The sequence below is a fragment of the Thermobia domestica genome, chromosome 6 (assembly GCF_964235325.1).
Source record: "Thermobia domestica chromosome 6, izTheDome1.hap1.1, whole genome shotgun sequence".
In the NCBI taxonomy this organism is placed as follows: domain Eukaryota; kingdom Metazoa; phylum Arthropoda; class Insecta; order Zygentoma; family Lepismatidae; genus Thermobia; species Thermobia domestica.
The window spans coordinates 243,007,136-243,031,218 of record NC_137459.1 but is presented as its reverse complement, the minus strand read 5'-3'; the positions used below and the strand labels follow the sequence as shown (position 1 = coordinate 243,031,218).

The 24,083-nt window shown below is 36.2% G+C and overlaps 1 protein-coding gene across 2 annotated transcripts in view; it reads right to left on the bottom strand.

The window, feature by feature from the left end:
- Nucleotides 1-23,275, bottom strand: part of LOC145687771 (uncharacterized) — a 340,643-nt gene extending 317,368 nt beyond the window's left edge. The window contains exon 1 of one of the 2 annotated variants that reach the window (XM_081761210.1): nt 23,138-23,275. Coding sequence is in view for 1 of the 2 variants with exons in the window: in XM_081761209.1 (XP_081617335.1) it covers nt 22,295-22,360 (66 nt within the window). In the remaining variant the exon portion in view is untranslated. Of the gene's footprint in view, nt 1-22,294; nt 22,475-23,137 lie in introns of those variants that run through there. The other variant, XM_081761209.1, reaches the window with a different exon arrangement.
- Between the last annotated feature and the right edge of the window lie 808 nt (nt 23,276-24,083).

Sequence of the window (24,083 nt, the reverse complement as noted above, 5' to 3'; positions counted from 1 at the left end):
TTTCTATTTATGTCCATCGTGTCCGTAGTCTTCTCGGGTACTCCAGTTTTCTCCCACATTCTCATTCTACCAATCCTTCCTTCATCATTCGCTTGCCTTAATCATCGTCTCAAATAGCCTAAATGGGATAATCGTGGGACGTTAAACTGAAAGATTTCATTTCATTTGATTTCATTTCTAAACTTCAGGATGGAACTTCTAAAATTCGAGTAAACAAAAGTAATATTATTTAATGTGTATTCATTTACAAAAGTCTTTGTTCATATATCCAGCAGTTCGAAAATATATCCATCCTTCTCTTGCGTATGCAAAATGTACATGTCCAAAATGATTGTCGCATATCTATAACTGTCCTCTTGCAATAATATAATTTGATGATGACTTTGCAGGGTACTTTTAATATTGATACTATGTACTCCCATGCGCAAAAAAAAAAAAAATGCGCGTATACTGTAACTCAAGATTTTTCGCATTTATTCCATTTTCCTTACGTTTATGGGTAAAATTCAGTTATTAGAATGTGGAGATAATAGAAAGCAATCCATCTAAGGAGATATTTCCAAAAACTATAATAAAATAATAAAAATATAAGCAAAAAACAAAATTATGCTCGGTTTTGTGTATACTGGCAACGATAATTTCTAGGGATTTTTTCAGTAGCAGATCACAATTGCGGAGGGAATTCAGTAGGGGAATCGAGGAGTTGGATCAAGGAACTGGATAGTGGACTAAAATGTTGCATTTATTGGTTAAAACCTAGTGTGTAGATTGCCTGCCAAATATAAATTAGCTTCTGTAACTAAGATGTCGTACGAAAATATAGAATTAAACAGAAAAACTCTTATCTTAAGGTTCGAAGAGATATGCACCATGGTTATGAAGATTATTTCTTTAAAAAAAAAAGAGGCAACACAACGTAACCTCCGTGGTTAGGTGGATAGAGTGGCGGAGTCGTAGTTACTTTATTATTTTGACACCACATCGAATCCCATCCCATCCCATTTTTTTTTACAAAACATTATAGGAAGTGTATAATTTTGATGTTAATAAGAACCGAAACAATATAATAAGGAAATAATTTATTGGTAGTATCCTTTAATCGACGTATTTATTCAGTATTAGAATACGTGTACTATTGGAAGCAGTTATTGTTTTCAGTTTATAGTCTTGTATGTTACTTCCCGTTCTTGAACAGCAGACAACTCACTTCGGGTTTGTGTGTCAGGAAGAACATACGCGACCTTGAAAGTCTGTCCAGTCTTACCCCTTGTTACATCGACCTGATGTTAAATGATCGTTTATGTGTGTGTGTGTGTGTGTGTGTCCTTGTTTTTTGCTTTTTAGAGTATTGATTTTCTCTCTTTTTTTTCATATCCACAAGTGCAAGAATGCTTTCGTTGAACGTAACTAAATTATACAGATCTATGTATACGGAACACGAATATTTCCAAATATAGAATAAATATGAACGATAATCATACCATATTTCTACATTATATAGTAGCGTGAAAAACTGATATTAAAATGATATAACAAACAGGCATAAGCTTTTTTTCTAGCATGGCAACACATTAAACGTAACTCATTAAATTTTGGGAATTACAAATTATCACATTACGTGTCGTTGTATTCCTATTCTTTTTCACGTTCAAGCGACGAAAGAAGAAATTGTAGTAATAGTGATAAAAATCGAATTCGATATTTCAATGAATTCAAGTTTCACGCCCCCACATATCGAAAAAGTGATTTTGATGTCTGTCCATCTGTTCGTTTGTTGGTTCGTCACACTTTTACATGCAATCAAATAGAGGCCATACTGTTCGACGTATCTGGACCTAAGTCTAGACATGAAGTTTTTATAACACTTTATCGTTTCGAATTCTATATTCTCCGACACCTAAAACTAAGGGTAGTTTACTGAAGGATGAAAATTTAAAATAAATTAATTGTTTCAAAAATAGCTGTAAAGATTTTGCTTATTTTTTTTACAAATATAGTTTGAATCATTGCTCTGAAAAAAATACATAAGGTGTAATTTAGTGTATGGGATGCGTTTTTTCGAGCAATTTTCTCAATCACATTTCATAAATAATTGTATCATTAATAACCTAACAATATGACACAACTCGTTCGTCCTGTAAACATTCAGAAGAGGTAGTTTACTCTTCTCCGACGATTTTCCCATTAACGCCTGACGCAACTTTGTTCACATTTCATAAATGAATGTCACATAAATAACCTAACGATATGGTATAATTCCATCATCCTAAAAAGCTAGAAGTGGTATATTACTTTTCGGGGCAATTTTTACCCTACGATTTTGTCGAGAATGACTCTGGCAATTTTGTTCGTATTTCATAAATAGCCTAACTCGTTTGTCCTGAAAAGATACACAAGGGATATTTTATTCTTGGGGATGACTTTTTTTACGATTTCTCAGAAAGTACTCAGACGCTCTTGCTCATAGTTCACATACAATTATTTCTTTAATAATTCTAATATATGGCATAAGTTATTTCTAACAGAAATATGACCAATGGGTACTTTACTTTTGGACATAAGTTGCTTCGAACAAAGTTTTCCAAAAACACATTATTTTATTCGCATTTCCCAAATAAATGTTTCAGTAATAGCTGCAGCCTAACCGAGTCAGTTTAAGAAATTCGACCGAAAAAATTCAGTGCGTTTCATCCGTACCCATTCTTAAATATATTTTTAAATGTTACACCTAATTACAATTTTCCTAACAAAATCGAAACTTCTATTTAAATGTGCCTTGTTGTTGCCAAATGGTTCAAGTCCATTGGTTCTGGATTTGATTCCCGCTGAGAGCTAGTGTATTTTTATCGAACGTTAAGGTATAGGTAATAAGTAGGTGCAAAGAGAAAAGTGTTGAAACAAGCCTAACTTACCTAATAAATAATACAAAGAAATAATACAATATTACGAAATTATAGAAGAAACGTTGTTAATATTAGATATTTGTCCAACCGATGACTGTCAACTCCAAAGGTAAGAAAGTGAAACATCCAATACCAGGTTAATCAGTGGTCTCTAGGTAAAGCTATCCTACTAGGAAGTGATTGAGATACCAAAAAATGTTGTAATCGCTGGGAGACATGTTAGGAGAATACATTGGATGAAAGACTTTAATTCATGAATAGTCTGCACCTTCGTTGGTGTATTGAAGTGCGTAGGTGGTGTGTGTTTAGCACATCGGGTTCCTTTGTTGTTAGTCCCAGCTTTCTAGACCGGATGCAGTTATTCCCAGTAGAAAATACAATATATATATATATATATATATATATATATATATATATATATATATATATATATATATATATATACATTTCTATTACTATTAAAGTAAATAATTACACTCATTCCCTCAATGTGATACTTGTTTGTTTAATTGTATACAGACAGCTGGATCCGTGGAAGAATCGTTCATAATAATAAATAAAATAAACTAGACAAATATTATTGTAAATAATAGGTAAAAGTTGCGTCACACTGTTCATTTTGCTGGGCACGCCAGTGTGCCCCGTTATCCGGTTGTGGCACACTGGAATATAGGGTCTGGCTTTCTAATTTTTCCCAACTATTTTAACTGCTTCAATTGAAATGAATTTATAATAATAAGAGAGTGAATTTAGTCTTCTTACCCTTCGATTTAGAAATAAGGTCCGCTAGAATTGTATATATAAAGGATAATAATACTCAGAATTTTATAGAGTAGTTTGTTTTATTCGAAATGACATACCTCCTGAAACTGTTTGGGTTGGAATTATTTGAAATCAAATCTTTAAGTTTACGACCCACGGTTATACCGGCTATGCTAAAGGACACGGTGATGATGAGAAATGAATGCAATGGTGGAATGAAAAAAGTGGGAGAAAACGGGAGAACCCCGAGAAAACCCATGCACATGGTGTTTCTCCACCACAAAATTCACTTGGTGCGAGCTGGGGTCGAACCAAGGATCCCATGCACCAAAGGTGAACGCTTTATCACTGAGCCACCGCGGCCCCTCTGAAATTATTTATAGGAGAGAGTGACTACTTTTATGAAAACTTGATATTGAACACATTTGTTTAAAAATACCAGCTTTTTGTGAAATATTGCTTAATATTCAGGAAAACCTAAGTCAGTAATAAAATAATAATAATAATAATAATAATGATAATAATAATAACTATTATTATTATTATTATTATTATTATTATTATTATTATCTTAAATTAAAAACTCTCTGGACCTAGTGCATTGGCACAATTCCACGAATTAAAAAGAATGTGTTTACTTATATAAGTGTAGAAGGACTTAATCCCTGTTGCTTTCAATATAAAAAGAAAGTGTCCAACTGTCAAATGATATGCTACATAAAATGCTCTATGCAACATAATATAGTATAGAGTCATCATTCCAGGTTGTCTAAAGAACACTTTCGTTTTAGCAAGAAAGGAAGAAAATAGAAAATACTGAGTTTTAACCTAGTAGAAAGTTTGCAGATTTAAGAGAAAATGCACAGAGTTGTTGGATATAAAATGTAGTTCGGATTAATGGAGTATGACATGACACTGTAAATATTTTATTGTTTGAAATATACTGGGAGTGACCAAGCCATTACACATGGAAATATCCAAAGAGATACGTTAATGGTGTTATTTGCTAACTTTTTTAGAAATGAAAAAATTAAGGAAATCTCTAAAACTCTGATATCACAGATCCAAATTGACTGACTGTTAAGTAAAACTGCTAAATCTGAGTAAAGCAAAAAGAAAAGTATTAATGACTTGTGTTAGTTTCAGACATATCATTCTCATATCAAAACTACGATAGAAGTAAATTATGAATAAAGGTGAATTCACAGTTCTGGAATACCAACAAATGATTTTGCTAGATGTAACTTTTCAGAAAACATTTTTATAAGGCTTTAGATTTATTTTTTTTTTTTGTTTGTTTATTAACTTCCCCATGCCGTAAACGTCACCAACTCCTAGTGGCCCACTTGCCGGTAAATGGCGATCGTCGATATAGCGACGCGTCGAAGGATTGCCGCTAGCGTGCCACTAGTGGCAGGGATTCGTCGAGTCGAAGCACATATCTAGAATCGGGGGTATTGAAGTTACCACAACGTAAGAACGAGGACTTCATTTTGGTCCGCGCTTGTTTGATTTGTCACGGAGAATCGTAAAGGGACCAACATGAACTATCGCCAGTCATGTGCATGCTGTTATTATTATATATTATTTTTCCCTGACGAATTGTTATTATAAGGACAATATTTGAGCTCCGGGGGGTCAAGAGTAACTCCTGCCTTTACATCATGAAGTGAAAAATCTTGAGGTGGGTGCGTATAATTGTATGAATTTAGTTGGGCAACTGTCGCCGATCACTAGCAAGTGAATATGGGAGAACTATGAAAAAAGTAAATAGACGCTTGCCATTTTGTTATAAAATTACATGACGAGTGCATTTGATTTGATTCCGAACAGTTGTCATTCAAATATACACGGTTCAAGAAGCACTCTGATTAGAAATATTAAAAAGACTTCAACGATTTATCACTCTACAAGCTGTGTCTTCATAGTCGCTTCCGTGGCGAGCTCGGAAGATTACGCAACTAGTAACCCTAAGGTTGATGGTTCACGCCCAGCTCACGGCACTTTTGTTTTATTTTTAAAAAATGTTTTTAGACACCTTGATGCAAAGAAATTACGCATATAGGCGATTTAACGTATTTTAGGGGAATAATTTTGTGGTTCGTTGGCGTCCCGTCGCTTCTCTGCCGGTGGTGGTATAATTTTCAAAACGGAAGTGTTACCAATTTTTGGCTGCGGGACCGCCAATTTTTGGGGACATGTCACTAGTTGCCTATCGGTGGTCCACCGACGCTTACGTCATGGGATTGTCCCCTCACGAGTGAGGCAGATTGTAATCGACCAAGAGTGTTTTGGAAAAATGGGAAACATCTTTCGACTTCGACTTCTGAATAATCCGTTTAGGATCAAGTCGAATCAAGGCTGCGCCACGGGAAGGTAGAACAAGTGAGGCAATCGTTCCAAGCACTATGCTCGACAGCTTCCGTCTCATTCACGACTTAGACTCTTCAGGAAAAGTAACAAGTTTATTACTTGTAATTTATTCTTTGAGTCAAAGTATTTTGCAATAAACCATCGTTTTGTAAGATATTTTTACGATTGTATACTATTAATTTCGAAAATTGTACTCATGATATAATTTCCCATCATGGATTTGAAAAAATCAAAGTTGGAACAAAGAAAGATCTCCGATCCACATGTCTCTTCATGTTCGATATGGAAGTCTCTCTTCATTATTGACCCTTAATTTATTTTAGTCCTAGGCAACGCGAATCGACGGGATGGCTCGAAGTGAAAACATTCATTTAGATGGTTAAGTAATCAGGTAATTCATGCTGTTATTTCACGAAACACAACAGATCTTGAGGGAAAAGAAAAACAATTTTGCTTACCAGGGGGAGCGAGTAAATCATCTGCTTACGTTTGCTTAACTAGGAAGAAGGCAAGGGCGCCGATCCTGGGGGGCCGGGCCCGCTCAAAGCTCATGTAGGCCTCCTTTGTATTTATGAATATACAATATTTTCATTATTTGAGTGTAATTTGTCTTAAAATCCTCATATATATATCTTCTGAATTTGAATGCCCCCCCCCCCCAAATTTACAGAGAAATTGGCGTCCTTGGAAGATCTAGTGAAATGAATAAAAATGTGATAACGTAATACTTGAACAATTCTATCTAATGGAGGAAAGTAAATTAGTATTCAACACTTCTTTCAGTTTTAAGCATTTCAAAGATTCTCGTAATTTAGTAGCGTCCCGGATTTGCATTTTTGAAGTACGGGAACTTTATCTATACCTTAACCTGGGAATCGGTTTCGGACCATGCACTTATGCCGCTTTGCCATAAGAGGCACAAGGAGTTTTTCTTTCGATTTCCTTAGGAATATTGCGAATGGTATAACTTTTAAAACTATGTTTAAAAAAGAATACACAACGACATAATAAGATGATAATCTGATACCTAGGAACTATATTGAATTGTTTTTAATTTGTTCTCACGCTTCCAAAACAGTACTTATGCTTTTTTTTATTCCAGCCTTTTAATATAAGCATTTCAGACTATTGTCTGTTCTAGGACGATACAATTCTAGTTCATGTATATGCTAGCTTTGGAAATACAGTAGAGTTTCGCTTATCCGACATAAACAGGCAGGCAGAACGCTGGATAATATGGATGGGTTAAGAAAAGACCTATTAAAAGTAAAACTTATGATATAATTTTACATATTATGCATCTAATAATAATGTTTTATAACAAATAACTGCACTGGACTGAATCAGGGACGTATCCAGCGTGAGGGCCTGAGAGCTGTCTCTCTCCGAAACTCAAGCACTTTTTAATAAACTTGCCTTTACCATTTTGAGGTTCTTTTATATCAGTTTACTAATAGTCAGTGTCCAAACTTTGGGCAATGTGCTGTTGTCTTGTTATAATTCTAAGAACATACCATAATGCCATTATACCAGGTGCAGTAGCATATTTAGGGGGGTGGCTTCCGGGCTTAAGCCCCCCACGAAATCTTACTTAGTATAGTAAAGTAAATGAAATATCTTGCAGAATTTTCACATTTCCAGGCAAAGCCCCCCCCCCGAAAGTTAGCAAAGCCCCTCCCGAAACAAAATCGTAAATACGCCACTGACCAGGTGGAATTAAAGAACAATTTTAAATAGGATTAACATTTCGTTTCCGTTCTGTTTTTAACTTTAATATATTAGAACGATACAGTCCATGTCTTCTTGCTATTTTTGTTATGTGATATACGTAGCAGTTTTCTTTAGTTACATTTCTCTCGAAAATATGTTTCATTTTTTTTGTGCTATAATGCAGTTTCCAAAATAAACCGGTTTATAAATGAAAAGTAGGAAAAAGTTTAAGAGAGGTACAGAACTCTTCCATTATTATTATTATTATTATTATTATTATTATTATTATTATTATTATTATTATTATTATTATTATTTATTATTATTATTATTATTATTGATATTTAGAAACATTAGAATTACGTGCTTACTAGGATTCGTGTTGGGCCCCCTCCGAATAGAAAACCTGGATATGTGTCTGCACTGAATGATAGACGTATGAGTCAAGGTGTAGACGGGCGCGCTAGGCGATAGACTCCACAGCATGAAAAATAGATTAAGACCACAACTTGCAGATCTTCTTGCTGATTGATGCTATTTGCAATGATATATCGGATCATATGGTATGTGGAACAAAGGATGGTCGGATAAGCGAGACCATGGTGTATTGGTGTTTCACGCACCTAAACCTGTAAAATGTTTGTATAAACAATTATCTTTCACTCCCTAGCTAAATTTGTGGGTATGATCACACACCTTGCCTCATAAAGTATAGTCTTGTAAAGAAAAAAATTTTTTTTTAGCTAAAACCTAAAGAAAAGCCAACTTCAATTTTTTTTTTTTTTTAATAATGGCAAACTAGTTCACTTCATCACGATAAATCACGTTTGGTACTAAGATGTCTTTTTCTGTCCGTATATATCCTTCACACTTCGTTGCAGACAAAATTGTTTTTCCCTCAAGAAAACAGGATGAGAGAAACTATACAACAGCATGAACAGAAAACAATAGCTATTAACAATAGTTTTCTAATCCTGGATAAATACGTCATTACAGCAAAATATCAGTAAGTTGTCCTTATTATATTGCTTCGGTTCTTATTAACATGAAAATTATAATGTTTTGTAAAAAAAAAAGAAAAAAAGAAAAAAAGAAATGGGATCGGATGGGATGGGATTCGATGTGGTGTCAAAATAATAAAAAAACTACGACTCCGCCACTCTACCCACCGAACCACGGAGGGTACATGGTGTTAGCTCCTTTTTTTAAAGAACTAATCTTCATAACCATGGTGCGTATCGCTTCGAACCTTAAGATAAGAGTTTTTCTGTTTAATTCTATATTTTCGTACGACATCTTAGTTACAGAAGCTAATTTATATTTGGCAGGCAATCTACACACTAGGTTTTAACCAATAAATGCAACATTTTAGTCCACTATCCAGTTCCTTGATCCAACTCCTCGATTCCCCTACTGAATTCCCTCCGCAATTGTGATCTGCTACTGAAAAAATCCCTAGAAATTATCGTTGCCAGTATACACAAAACCGAGCATAATTTTGTTTTTTGCTTATATTTTTATTATTTTATTATAGTTTTTGGAAATATCTCCTTAGATGGATTGCTTTCTATTATCTCCACATACCAATAACTGAATTTTACCCATAAACGTAAGGAAAATGGAATAAATGCGAAAAATCTTGAGTTACGGTATGCGCGCAATTTTTTTTGCGCATGGGAGTACATAATCGTGAAATGTATATTTGTGGTATATTTCATAGGAAAAGAATTATACATACGAAGATTAGAATGAGTAAAACAAAATGTTGCTAAATGGAGAAAGAAGGTTTATTTTCGTTTTATTGTTCTTATTTACTGCTCTTTCGATATGAAATTTGCCACATACATATATTTGCCGCTTATACACATACCAACAATATAAGAAATACCGGGCGAATTCGTTATTAAATTATATTCCTACAACAACATATTTATAGACATGCGATAATAATTTCGAACATAAGTGTACATGTGGATAATACAGGCTGAGTCAAAAGTCCTTGGACACCTGCATAAGTTTGAAAATCGACGGGAAAAGTAAAAAGTGATGATGGGAACAGAGGTTTGATGAAGGGCCGCAACTTTTGGAATGTATGACATTCATGGCCGCCATCTTGAAATCCGCCATTTTGGATTCAAATCATTTTTTTAAATGGGAAGGGGGTGTATGACACATCAAATAACACTAGCTTGAGCGCGGCAACTTGTACAGTTTAGAAGTTATTAATGTTCAAAGGTGGGAAATTACCTTGATACTGACCCAGTTCTCTCTTTGTTCCTGGTGATCTAAATTGGGTCTGACACGTGAACAGAAGATCGAAATCATCCTTATATCAGGGGAATGCAGCTACCGAACAATAGCAGCTGACTACAACAAACGGCACCCAGACAAAGAACCCGTATAGCACAGCACGGTGGCTCACGTGATCACAAAATTGCGGGAGACGGGCTCTGTTCAAAATAGGGCACGTAGTGGGTGACCAAAGACTGCCACCAATGAGGAAACTGCAACGGCAGTTGTTGCGTCGTTTGTGAAAATTCCTAAACGAAGTACCCGTCGTGTGTCCCTAGCATGTGTAATAAGCCAATCCTCCGTTGTCCGGATATTGCACGCCAATCAGTGGCATCCTTACAAGCTGCACATGCAACATAAACTGAACGAGGATGACCCTGATCGCAGGTTAGAGTTCTGCATGTGGTCTACTGAACAACACGACTGGATCCTGCGTTTGCCAAGGGCATACTGTTCAGCGACGAGGCGTATTTCACTTTGAACCGGGAGGTTAATCGACATAATTGTCGATACTGGTGTGACGCAAATCCTAACTGAGTTGACCCGAGTCGAGAACATAGTCCAGCGAAGGTGATGGTGTGGTGTGGCATATGGGACACCCGCATCATTGAGCCATTTTTCATTTACAACACCTTGACTGCACCACAGTATCTGATGCTGCTGCAGGACCTTGTGTTACCTGCCACACTGAACGTTGACGGCATTTTCCCATCTTATTTTCATCACGATGGAGCCCCTGAACACTATGGACTTGGTGTTCGTGAATGGTTGAATGAACAACTGCCAGGGAAGTGGATTGGTCGCCGGGGTCTCGTGGAGTGTCCGCCCAGATCCCCTGACTTATCGAAACTTGATTTTTATCTATGGGGACATCTTAAGCAGATAGAGTATGCTTAGACAATCCGTGATTTGAGACACCTGGAGGAACGCATCCAACAAGCCTGTGACCAAATTTCAAGAGACATTCTCCTCCGTGTGCAGTCAGAGTGGTTGCGGCGACTACAGTTGTGCATTGCACGGGATGGACAACACGTAGAACATGTGTTGTAGCATTCAGTATCAAGGTAATTTCCCACTTTTGAACATTAATAACATCTAAACTGTACAAGATAGAAAAAAGCAAATTACACCACTAAATTTCTGAGCTCAAGCTAGTGTTATTTGATGTGTCATAAACCCCCTTCCTATTTAAAAAAAAAATTGACTTGAATCCAAAATGGCGGATTTCAAGATAGCGGCCATGAATGACATATACTCCAAAAGTTACGGCCCCTCATCAAACCTCTGTTCCCATCATCACTTTTTACTTTTCCCGTCGACTTTCAAACTTATGCAGGTGTCCAAGGACTGTTGACTCACCCTGTATATTCGTAGTTGTATATCATTTCATTTCTAAGCTTCAGGATGGAATTTTTCATATTCGGGTAAACAGAAGTAACATTGTTTACTGTGAATGCATTTACAAAAGTCTTTGTTCATATATCCAGCGGTTCGAAAACATATCCATCTTCCCCTTGTTTATTCAATATGCATTGTCTGTCAAACAAATAAATGAATGTTTTCTGTGGGATAGTATCTTGCCCCTTGCTGCTATGAAAATAAAATGCTACACATTACCCCATATCATTTCGCCACTAACTTTCTATTTGCTGATCAGTTAAAACAGTATTCCTGAGCATCGTGGCAAAAAAAAAAAAGTATTTGCTTTTTCGTGCATTGTACGAAAAACACAGAGTGAACGCAATAAAAACGAAACAAGAAAAAAATACAATGCGATGTAAAGTACTTGGACTCTTTCGACAAATCACTCAATGTAGCGCTTTCGTTGCAAGCAGGTCTTGATGGTGTAATCGGTAACACTGTGGGCTCAAGTTCACGGGGTTCTAAGATCGATTCCCTCTAAAGACATACTTTTATTTTCTTTAAAACAAATAGAAGTTTTTTTTTAATTATCCAGTCATCCCAGAAAAGGAAATTGTGTAGAAACACAACATTTCATTTTTGTATTCACATTATCGCGAAGAAATATGATCATTTCTTGTAGTTCAAACCGTAGACAATAAGTTGGTGAATAAAGTTTTTCGGTCTTTCTATAAACAATGTCCAGTGCGTTGTTGTCGGCAGAGCTCTACACTGTAGACCTTAAAGTCGCAAGTTTTTGAGGAAAACAGTGTCCATTTATTATTATTATTATTATTATTATTATTATTATTATTATTATTATTATTATTATTATTATTATTATTATTATTATTATTATTATTATTATAATGACAAAAGAAGGAAAAAGATACATAGTCGAAGCTATTGATACAATCAGAAGAGATATACTTTGTCAGATTCTTTTTAGGTTTACACATGAACGTAATAATACCTTATTATTATATTTATGGATTTACAGATAGAATTATTATTTTATGTGAACAAGAAATGGATAAGTGTATTTATTAGATGGTAGCAGTAATGTATTTTGTTTCCCCCTTCTTCTAGATAGGTTGAGTTGATTTTGAGTTTAACGCCCCTTTCAGCAGTAAGGCTATATGAGACGGCTATATACTGATTAACGTGCAATCTGAAACGCGTGAGCTTCTGCCTGGAATCGAACCCGGGTCTTTTTCAAGATAGGAAGGTGAGGTGACACCTTGAATAGAATCGTTCTTGTGACTAGAGTTGTAAGTTCGATCATTATTTGTAATTTTGTTATTTCTTTAATGCTTTATCAACGTTGCTTGTAGCGTTGAATTTACTAATAACTTGTTGGGGAAATCACGTGTAAAATTTGAAGACCAAGTTAGTTGTGTAAATTCGCACACAAATCGAGGTAACGAAGTCAGAGTAATGTGCGTATGTCTCTTGAAAAAGGAATAAGTTTCTCTGCTCTGGCCATCCTCCCTTGTAGAGTATTCGATAGCAAGGTGGTCTGAAGAACTTGTAGTCCACGAATCGATTCCCGCGCAGAACCATTTTTAATTCTAGAGCACAAGTAGAAAGGCAAAAAATAAACAAACGAATCGCGACCCATGAAATTTAGAGCTAACAAGTAAGACTGAACCAAAGGTATGGGCCATTACGTGATTTGTTTAAGAACAATAAAGTGGAGGAATGTTGTTTTGTCAGTGTCTAGGAATGGAGTATAAATAAAAGAAGAAACTACACTTCTGTCCAGAATTTCTGTCGCATGTGTTTCGAAATTATATAAATAGAAATCTCGCTTTCTTATGATAGAAAGTTAAATGTCTTCTTAGAAATATGCAGAAAAAGGAAACCACATATTTCCCAAAAAAAATTCTGTAAAAAATTAAGAAATAAAAAAGTTATAATTAATAAAAGAAATCTCCGAAATTCATCGCCAAATTCTAATTTTCATTTTCGTAAGCGTGGCAAACGCACGGCGAAGTTTAAAAAGAGAGAGGGAATTTTATGCTTTATTAGAAATACAACGTAAATATTTCATAATGTTAGTTACTATACATACTGTATAGCTCTAATAATAATAGATATTAAACATTTTATATTAAACGAACAAATAAAGGAAATAAGCGACAAAATATGTGAAGTGTTCCGGCAGTTTGTGGTAGTGACTTTCTAATATGCGTTTACTAAGACAATGAACCTTAACATACCTTCGTAGAGTAGACGGTTATCGCACGCTCCCCGAATTTTTTTTTATCCACGATCATCAGTTCGAATCCCATACCCTACGCTACCCTTTTTTTAAAAAACGCTTGATTCGGTCATTTTTTTAAACAGCAATGTTTTGTTATAATAATGTTGCTTAGTATTATCGTCTTCATTCTAGTTTATTTGAATATTTTCAAATAGTCCAGAATTATGTCATTTAAATAAAATATTACAATTATGAAGAATTTTATAAAAAGAGGAAACTTCATTTCTAATCATTATCCTAGCCGGAATGGGAAACTTATAAGTATTTTAAATAGTAATTAACATATGACTATACTTTAATAAAACATTACTAAAATAAAACATTTACTCGGAATAATCTCTGCAAGTAATTTGTAAAAAATAGACAGAAATAATGAACATAAACGCTTAGTTGTCAATTAAAAGTGTAGTAGAGATAGCTCTAAACCCAAGTAGAATACTCACACTTTGCTTAATGAAAATAATAAACATTTTACAAAAATGATGATCTTTTGGCTCTATCCTAAATCTTTTAGTAAATAAATAAGATACATTTTATGTATCTTTAATGACCGTGACTCGCTAGCTGATTGCGAGGGTGAAGATAATGAATATTACTACAAACTGTTACAAAGCTCGGGGTCGCAGTGGCCGAGTTGATTGCCGGTGAGTGTAGCTGAACCGCCTGAGGTGTTAAACTGTAGTGTTGCCAACGACTTCAGCAGCTCGGCTTACGGCTCAGTCACCACCGAGCCGAAACGAGAAGTGAGCCGAGCCCACACCTCACCTAGCGAGCCGGCTCGAGTCCTCGGCTCAGTTGGACCAAACCGAACCGAGCCAATGACTTACCTCAGCAGAGCCGCCTCGAGCCGGCGGCTCACCTGAGCTGAACCGAGCCGGTCGTTCCTCGCAACCGAGCCGGCTTGGGCCAATGGCTCACTTAAGCTAAGCCGAATCTAGCCGGCTCGAGCTATTGGCTTAGTTGAACCGAGCCGAGCGGGTTGACATCATCATTAGACTGATGATCGTGAGGTTTTCGAGTCCCTCTGTAATTCGAAGGGGAGAATTTTTATTGTTCTCGATGTTTCTGAATTCATGTCCCTGTCGATTCTAGGAGTCCTGAAATTTGATTGTAATAGAGAATAATTCAGGAAGTTATAACAAATGTATAGCGGTCACCTCTGGCGCATAGAGTCCCTGGTTCGATCCCAGCTCGCGCCAAGTGAACTTTGTCGTGGACACAACGTGTGTGGGTTTTCTCCTCGGGGTTCTCTTGTTTTTCGCCACTTTCTTTATTCTAGGGATGCCCAGAACCGGTTCCTGTTGGAACCGGTTTTCGGGTCTGAACAGATCCGGTTCTAGAAGATCCGGTTCCAGAACCGGTTTTTCGGATCTAGGTCTGGAACCGGTTTTTCGGATCCAGAACTAGAACCGGTTCTTCGGATCCAGGTCTAGAACCGGTTCTTCGGGTCCAGGTCTGGAACCGGTTCTCAAGATCCGGTTTTGTAACCGGGTTTTCGGATCCAGGTCTGGAACCGAAACTTTGTGACGATTCCTACGCTAAACCCGAGCTGCTGGAAGGCTGTGCACAGTGTGCTAGATGAAATGGTGGAAGCGACAGGCAGGCGCTTAGGCGGAAGCCGCTTGTCTCATTTGGCTAAATAAACTGGGTAACTGGCAAACTCAATGGTTAAACAGGCAAACTGGCCAACTCATTTGGCTAAACACCCACTGGTGGACCAAAATAAAAACTAAAAAAACACTGGTGGCCCAATTTTTTTTCTGGGGGCACAAGATAGTCTGGGCGGGGAGGGCACAAGCGCATGGTCCTCTTTGCAGTGTTTTGAAGGTGAAATTTGTGCCTCCTTTACGGGTCTTTGGGGGCTTTCGGATCCAGGTTTGGAACTGGTTACTAAGATTCGGTTCTGGAACCGGGTTTTCGGATCCAGGTCTGGAACCGGTTCCTAAGATCCGGTTCTGGAACCGGGTTTTCGGATCCAGGTCTGGAACCGGTTCCTAAAATCCGGTTCTGGAAACCGGATCTCCGAGAACCTTTCCTCGCGGAACCGGTTCCGCCGGAACCGGAACTTTGTGGCCATCCCTACTTTATTCCACCATTTCATTTTTTCTCATAACCACCGCCTCCTTTATCCTAGTCGGCATACCTATGGGACGTAAATCTTAGATTGCTTTTTCTTTTTGTTGATAGAGATAAATGACTGTAAGTAAAGTACTGTAAATAATTGTGAATAGATTTTTGTATCCTCAGATAAAATATTAGCTTTCAACCCTTCCCGTTGGTCTAGCAAGTTGCACGTGCGCCTTTGGCGTATGCGTTTCCGGGTTCTATTCCTGCTAGAACACGAAAAATAATTACATTTTCATTTGTGCTTATTAATTGTCTATCATTTATAGCCTGAAGAGCATACACGTGAAATATTAAACTAAATAATTCCGTTTCAATATTGTCCAGTGATTTCATTGTGTCAATCTTCAGTTGTTGCGGTCGTGCCACCATACCATATGTACTACCATATGTATACAATTGGTTTGTAGCAGCTGATCCGAATTTGAATGTGGTCTTTTTGTTGTTGTTCAAAGATTCAATGCTTGTTTGTGTTAATTCTTCACTACTGCTGTGGCAATCTGTCTTTCCTTTAGGCAGTTACCTGCGTGAAATCTCTAACCACTAGCTTAGCTCGTTCCTACGTGTTCTGTGTTGTGCTTAGCTCAGTAGTCTTAATGCGAATAAAGCAATATTTTCCTTTCTACATGAAGTCTATCACACAGTGAATGTATTTAGGAACGACAAAGTTTTCACACGTCATTCACTACAGACGAACTTCTATTATCCAGCTTTGTTTGCTGGCAGAAGCTAGTGTTTTATACTGAAAATTGGCATTAGGTTCACTTTCGGTATGAGACTTCTAAACTGTGCTATGCATAAATATCTAAAGACTTATAGAACAGCTATATCCGTTCGTCCGTCCATCTGTTGACAGGTATCATAGGAAAAACGGTAAAAGATAAAGAGATAACGGACCTTGCAATCGATTTACAGTCCCAAGGATAGGTTTCATCTCCTCTGTTTACTCTCTGTTGAAATCAGAAGTTTTTCAGTTTAATCATTTCCGGCTTCAACGTTTATTTACATAGAACAAAATGGTTATTAAATAACAACAAGCGGTTTTCTGCAAACGATTCAGCGTTTCAAAGCAAGCTACCATGGCAATGGCGAATACTCTACCAAAACCGGGAATGGTTTAAATTTATTATTATTTCCGGTTTCAATGCCGATTTCCGTAGAGCAAGACGGTAAGACATATCGAGATATAGTAGTATCTAAACGATTCAGCTTCCCAACAGTGCGTTCTATCTTCCCTTTAACCATCTATTCAAGCTGGACGCGATTCAAATTAACAATTTCCGATTTCAATCTTTATCGCCATAGAAGAAAAATAGTAAGGGATAGCGAGTAATGGCTTTCTGATATGGATTCAGTGACGAAGGAACAGATTCTATCTCTCATGTTATTAATCTCTTGTAACCATTTTATAAATATCCCCATGCTGTAAGCGTAGTGGACCACCGATGGGCAACTAGCGATATTTTGCTAAAAATTGGAAGCCCCGCAGCGACGATCCGCAGGGGCCCCACTTCCGTTTTGGAAATTATATCACTAGCGGCCCACCAGCGGCAGAGACGCGACGAAACGCCAATCAACCACAAGATTATTTCGTGAAAATATGTTAAATTGTTTGTATGCATAATTTTGTTATATTAAGGTGAGACTAAAAACACTAAAGGAGGAACAAACACTACCCTTGGGTGGAGGCGAACAACCAACTTTATGTTTACTAGTCGTGAGTTCTTCCGATTTGGCACGGAGGCGATGCAGAAAACGTAGCTTGTAGAGGGATAAATTGTTGAGGTCTTTTTAATTTTGCTAATAAGAGTGCTTCTTTCCCCTTGTATGTTCGACGATAATTGTTTGGGATCATATAAAATGTGTTCGCCATGTAATTCTATAACAAAATGATGCTCGTACATTTACTTTATTTCAAAGTTCTCCCGTATCCACTTTCTAATGATCGGGAAGAAGTTTGAGAAATATTTGGAAGACTCATTTAAACCTCCTTCCTCCCCGTAGAATGGGTATTTCAATTCAAGTGAACTGATGAAAACTAATAAGAGGAAAGCAGATTTTAGTGAAAAACTTTGAGGCCATCTTTCGCGAGGTAGTAGTGCACATTTAAAATGTTAATATTACAAACTAGGAGAGCGCAATAGCCAGCGATAGCAGATAAAAAACGTCTTAAAGTTTTGACTCGCAGCATATACGGTACAACGCGTTAAGTTATCAAGTGACCCCGAGAACCCCGAGAAAACTCACACACACACGCCGTATCCACCACAAAGTTTACTTCGTGCGAGCTGGGATCGAACCAGTTACTCTATGAACCAGAGGTGAAAGGTATACATTTTTTTTTTTAACTTCCGGACTCATTCTCTATGTCAATCACATTTCAGGACTCCTAGAATTGACAGAGACATTAATTCAGAAACATCGAGGACAATTAAAAATCTTCCCTCCCTACTATAGAGGGACTCGAGAACCTCACGATCGTCAGTCTAATAATGACGTCAACCTGCTCGACTCGGCTCGGTCCTACGGAGTCAAAGGCTCGAGCCGCCTCGGTTCGGCTCAGCTTACGTGAACCATTGGCTCAAACAGGCTCGGTTGCGATGAGCCACCGGCTCGAGAACGTTCGGTTGCAATAAGCTGTCGGCTCGGTTCGGTTCGGCTCAAGTGAGCAGTTGGCTCTAGGCGGCTACGTTGGGGTGAGTCATTGGCTAGGCTCGGTTTGGTCCAACTGAGCCGAATACTCGAGCCAGCTTGGTTGGTTGAGGTGTGGAATCGGTTCACTTCTCGGTTCGGCTCGGTGGTGACTGAGCCGTGAGCCGAGACGTTGACAAGACTACAGTCTAACGCCTCACGCTGCTCAGCTACACCCACCGGCTTCCACTGGGCCATTTGCGGCCCCTAGCTTTGTAACAGTTTGTAGTAATATTCATTATCTTCACCCTCGCAATCAGCTAGCGAGTCACGGTTATTAAATGATACATAATATGTATCTTATTTATTTACTAAAAGATTTAAGATAGAGCCAAAAGATCATTATTTTGTAAAATGTTTATTATTTTCATGAAGCAAAGAGTGAGTATTCGGGTTTAGAGCTATCGCTACTACACTTCTAACTGACAACTAAGAGTCACTATTAATTTAATTAATGTTCACTATCTCTGTCTATTTTCTACAAATTACTTGCAGAGATTATTCCGAGTAAATGTTTTATTTTAGTAATGTTTTATTAAAGTTTAGTCATGTGTTAATTACTATTTCAAATACTTATAAGTTTCCCATTCCTGCTAGGATAATGATTAGAAATGAAGCTTCCTCTTTTTATAAAATTCTTCATAATTGTAATATTTTATTTAAATGACATAATTCTGGACTATTTGAAAATATTCAAATAAACTAGAATGAAGACGATAATACTAAGTAACATTATTATAACAAAACATTGCTGTTTAAAAAATTGACCGAATCAAGCTTTTTTTAAAAAAAAGGGTAGCGTAGGGTATGGGATTCGAACTGATGATCGTGGATAAAAAAAAATATTCGGGGAGCGTGCGATAACCGTCTACTCTACGAAGGTATGTTAAGGTTCATTCTCTTAGTAAACGTATATTAGAAAGTCACTGCCACAAACTGCCGGATCGCTTCGCATATTTTGTCGCTTATTTCCTATTCTTTGTTCGTTTACGTATAAAATGTTTAATATCTATTGTTATTAGAGCTATACAGTATGTATAGTAACTAACATTATGAAAGATATACGTTGTATTTCCTATAAAGCATAAAATTCCCTCTCTCTGTAAATTTCGCCGCGCGTTTGTCACGGTTACGAAAATGAAAATTAGAATTTGGCAATGAATTTCGGAGATTTCTTTTATTAATTATAACTTTTTTATTTCTTAATTTTTTACAGAATTTTTTTTGGGAAATATGTGGTTTCCTTTTTCTGCATATTTCTAAGAAGACATTTAACTTTCTATCATAAGAAAGCGAGATTTCTATTTATATAATTTCGAAACACATGCGACAGAAATTCTGGACAGAAGTGTAGTTTCTTCTTTTATTTATACTCCATTCCTAGACACTGACAAAACAACATTCCTCCACTTTATTGTTCTTAAACAAATCACGTAATGGCCCATACCTTTGGTTCAGTCTTACTTGTTAGCTCTAAATTTCATGGGTCGCGATTCGTTTGTTTATTTTTTGCCTTTCTACTTGTGCTCTAGAATTAAAAATGGTTCTGCGCGGGAATCGATTCGTGGACTACAAGTTCTTCAGACCACCTTGCTATCGAATACTCTACAAGGGACGATGGCCAGAGCAGAGAAACTTATTCCTTTTTCAAGAGACATACGCACATTACTCTGACTTCGTTACCTCGATCTGTGTGCGAATTTACACAACTAACTTGGTCTTCAAATTTTACACGTGATTTCCCCAACAAGTTATTAGTAAATTCAACGCTACAAGCAACGTTGATAAAGCATTAAAGAAATAACACAAATTACAAATAATGATCGAACTTACAACTCTAGTCACAAGAACGATTCTATTCAAGGTGTCACCTCACCTTCCTATCTTGAAAAAGACCCGGGTTCGATTCCAGGCAGAAGCTCACGCGTTTCAGATTGCACGTTAATCAGTATATAGCCGTCTCATATAGCCTTACTGCTGAAAGGGGCGTTAAACTCAAAATCAACTCAACCTATCTAGAAGAAGGGGGAAACAAAATACATTACTGCTACCATCTAATAAATACACTTATCCATTTCTTGTTCACATAAAATAATAATTCTATCTGTAAATCCATAAATATAATAATAAGGTATTATTACGTTCATGTGTAAACCTAAAAAGAATCTGACAAAGTATATCTCTTCTGATTGTATCAATAGCTTCGACTATGTATCTTTTTCCTTCTTTTGTCATTATAATAATAATAATAATAATAATAATAATAATAATAATAATAATAATAATAATAATAATAATAATAATAATAATAATAATAACAATAATAAATGGACACTGTTTTCCTCAAAAACTTGCGACTTTAAGGTCTACAGTGTAGAGCTCTGCCGACAACAGCGCACTGGACATTGTTTATAAAAAGACCGAAAAACTTTATTCACCAACTTATTGTCTACGGTTTGAACTACAAGAAATGATCATATTTCTTCGCGATAATGTGAATACAAAAATGAAATGTTGTGTTTCTACACAATTTCCTTTTCTGGGATGACTGGATAATTTAAAAAAACTTCTATTTGTTTTAAAGAAAATAAAAGTATGTCTTCAGGGGGAATCGATCTTAGGACCACATGAACTTGAGCCCACAGTGTTACCGATTACACCATCAAGACCTGCTTGCAAAGAAAGCGCTACATTGAGTGATTTCTCGAAAGAGTCCAAGCACTTTACATCGCATTGTATTTTTCCCTTGTTTCGTTTTTATTGCGTTCACTCTGTTTTTCGTACAATACACGAAAGAGCAAATACATTTTTTGCCACAATGCCCAGAAATACTGTTTTAACTGATCAGCAAATAGAAAGCTATTGGTGAAATGATATGGGGTAATGTGTAGCATTTTATTTTCATAGCAGCAAGGGGCAAGATACTATCCCGCAGAAAACATACATGTATTTTTTTGACAGACAATACATGTGGATAATATATTCGTAGTTGTATAGCGAAAAGGTCTTGCCGAACCGAAACTTGGCCCCCGATACGAAGGCAAGTGACTAGAAATTGAAACACTATCTGAACTGAGACGACCAATTTTAAGTGGAAATAAGATATATATATATATATATATATATATATATATATATATATATATATATATATATATACTGTATAGAAATGTCTTGTCTCGTATCGATTATGCTCCGAAATGAAATTAGGCCGTTGTACAGCGTAAAGTATCATATTTTACATTAAGAAAAACACGACAAAGAGCGTCTTTAAGCACAGTTCCAATTTTCACGGATATTTGAATTTTTTAATACATTGTCGTATTTATGAATTGTTCGCAGTGCATTAATTCTTGGTTTTGTGAAGACTAATGACAAAAAATAGCTGTAGGTAATTTAATGGATTTTCCTGACTCATGTATAAAATGTAGAAATCATACTAATGTGAAGAATATATATATAACACTTATACAAGAACAAAAATCACAGAAAAGGTAGTTCCAAGAATATTTGGACTTAAAACACCACTTCCTAATATTCTGAACAAATAAATCCACATGTCGAGTAACATCACGTAAGCAATGTTTAAAGACTAGTAAAAACATTTTAGCCAACATCATATTGAATCTTGCATGAATAATGTGAAAGTAACATATAAACAAGAAAAATAAGTTACGAAGAATTCCGAAGGGACCTTATTCGCTTATTCCCTTCTTGGTGGGTAGATTTTAAGTATGCGATATTCAATAATAAAAAGCTTATACATACTTACACTAGCAAGCATAGAAGAGATAAACACAATCGTATATATGCTCCTGTCAAAACTTAAATATTTCATCGTTACACTTCAAATGGAGCAAGTGAAAATAAATGCTGGCACTTGATTCTATTAATTCCAGTAGATGACGCATGAGGAACTCGTCCACATTGCATACAATACTGAGACGTTATGTCATGGAAAACCCACATAAGCAAGTGACATAAGCCAACATTTCTACAACGGATGTAGTTGGGAAGTTATCAGATTTTTACGTTTGGAATTACGTTTTCCAACTATTTTCTGTTCCCCTCTGAATACTTTTCATTGAGAGCTTTGAGTTTTACTTCCTTCAAATTTCCGTACTGGACAATGCATTTCGTGTACAAAAGAGATATAACCAAAAGAGTGGGCGTGAATAGTTGGAACAAGGTCATTGTAAGTGAATTTCATTCAGAACTAAATATTATTTATTATTTTATTGTTGATAAACTGAATAAGCTGTAAATCGTAAGTAGGTCTCGGACATTATTTTAACACGTGCAAGGACAGTATGAAATAATATAACTTTTTACTGAAGGTTAAATAAAGAGAATAAAGAGGGGTCGTTAGTTTTCTCGAATCTCAAGAATAATATTAAAACTTCATGGCTATTGGCAATATTAACCTGTGTAGTGTAACCTTAAAATGTAACAATGAAATATTTAGATTTTATTATTATATACTCTTATACCTCTGTACAATTGTTACTGTATCCGCGGTTGATCAACGGAAACGGAGGAAACATAGATCTTAATCCAAAATATGTCTCTGAATTTTCCTAACAATAACTTGGGAACAGTGTGGAAAGATAATTACCTTGTGCGGAATCCTAACTTTTACTCACGAACTCCCAAATAGAAAGTGAGTATGCAAAAGATCGCAGTGATAATCTTAGTTTAAATGTAAGCCTATTTTAAAAGATAAACTTATTCAGCTTAATATTCCTCGTAGTAAATGCCGTCTCTCCCCAGCAACAGGACTAAATAAAAAGGAATGTATAAAGTTGTGATGTCCAAATCATATGTAGTCTCTTTAAGTATTGAATCCTGGTTTCCCACAGTTAGTCGATACAGAATTCTTCTTCTTATCAATGAACTTGGAACATATTTAAACAAAGAGCATTCAATTTCAACACTTGCATGTGCCAACTGTTCCTATAAACAATCAAGCTCAAACTTTTCTCTTTGTTGGCAGAAATTCAAAGGACATCTACATACAGTGATAAGAATTTCGTAACAGTTTGGAAGGCTGTTTTGCTTTCTACAGAAAGCATAGTGGATCAGTGATCTCACCTTGAGTGGAGGAGGACTCGTGTTCAATAGCAGACCAAACGAATTTTTGGTAGAAAAGATCTTTTCGTGCGTTTTCTCGATATTCTGTCAATTCCTTGTACTCACTCTTCCATAACTATTGACTTCAATTATAAATTCTGTTCCTTTAGCCTAAGGAACAGTGACTTAAAACATTTAAACTAAAGATTTCACTTTTTATCTTATGTTTCTTTAAGTCAGGGCCTTGATTTCAATCAGCGTTAGTCACTATTTCTATAAGATGAACTTGTTGGTTCTGCTACAGTGAATTATAGCCTACATTATAGCATACATTAAAGTGTCAGTAAGTTAGGTCAATACTGTTTTAACTTCCTAAAGCCATTCACCATACACCAACATTTAACGCAACGGTTTAAAGCTATTTGAAAGAAGGCTATACACTAAGGATAGCCAGAACAGGTTGCTCAAATACTCGGGTCCCGGGTAATAAA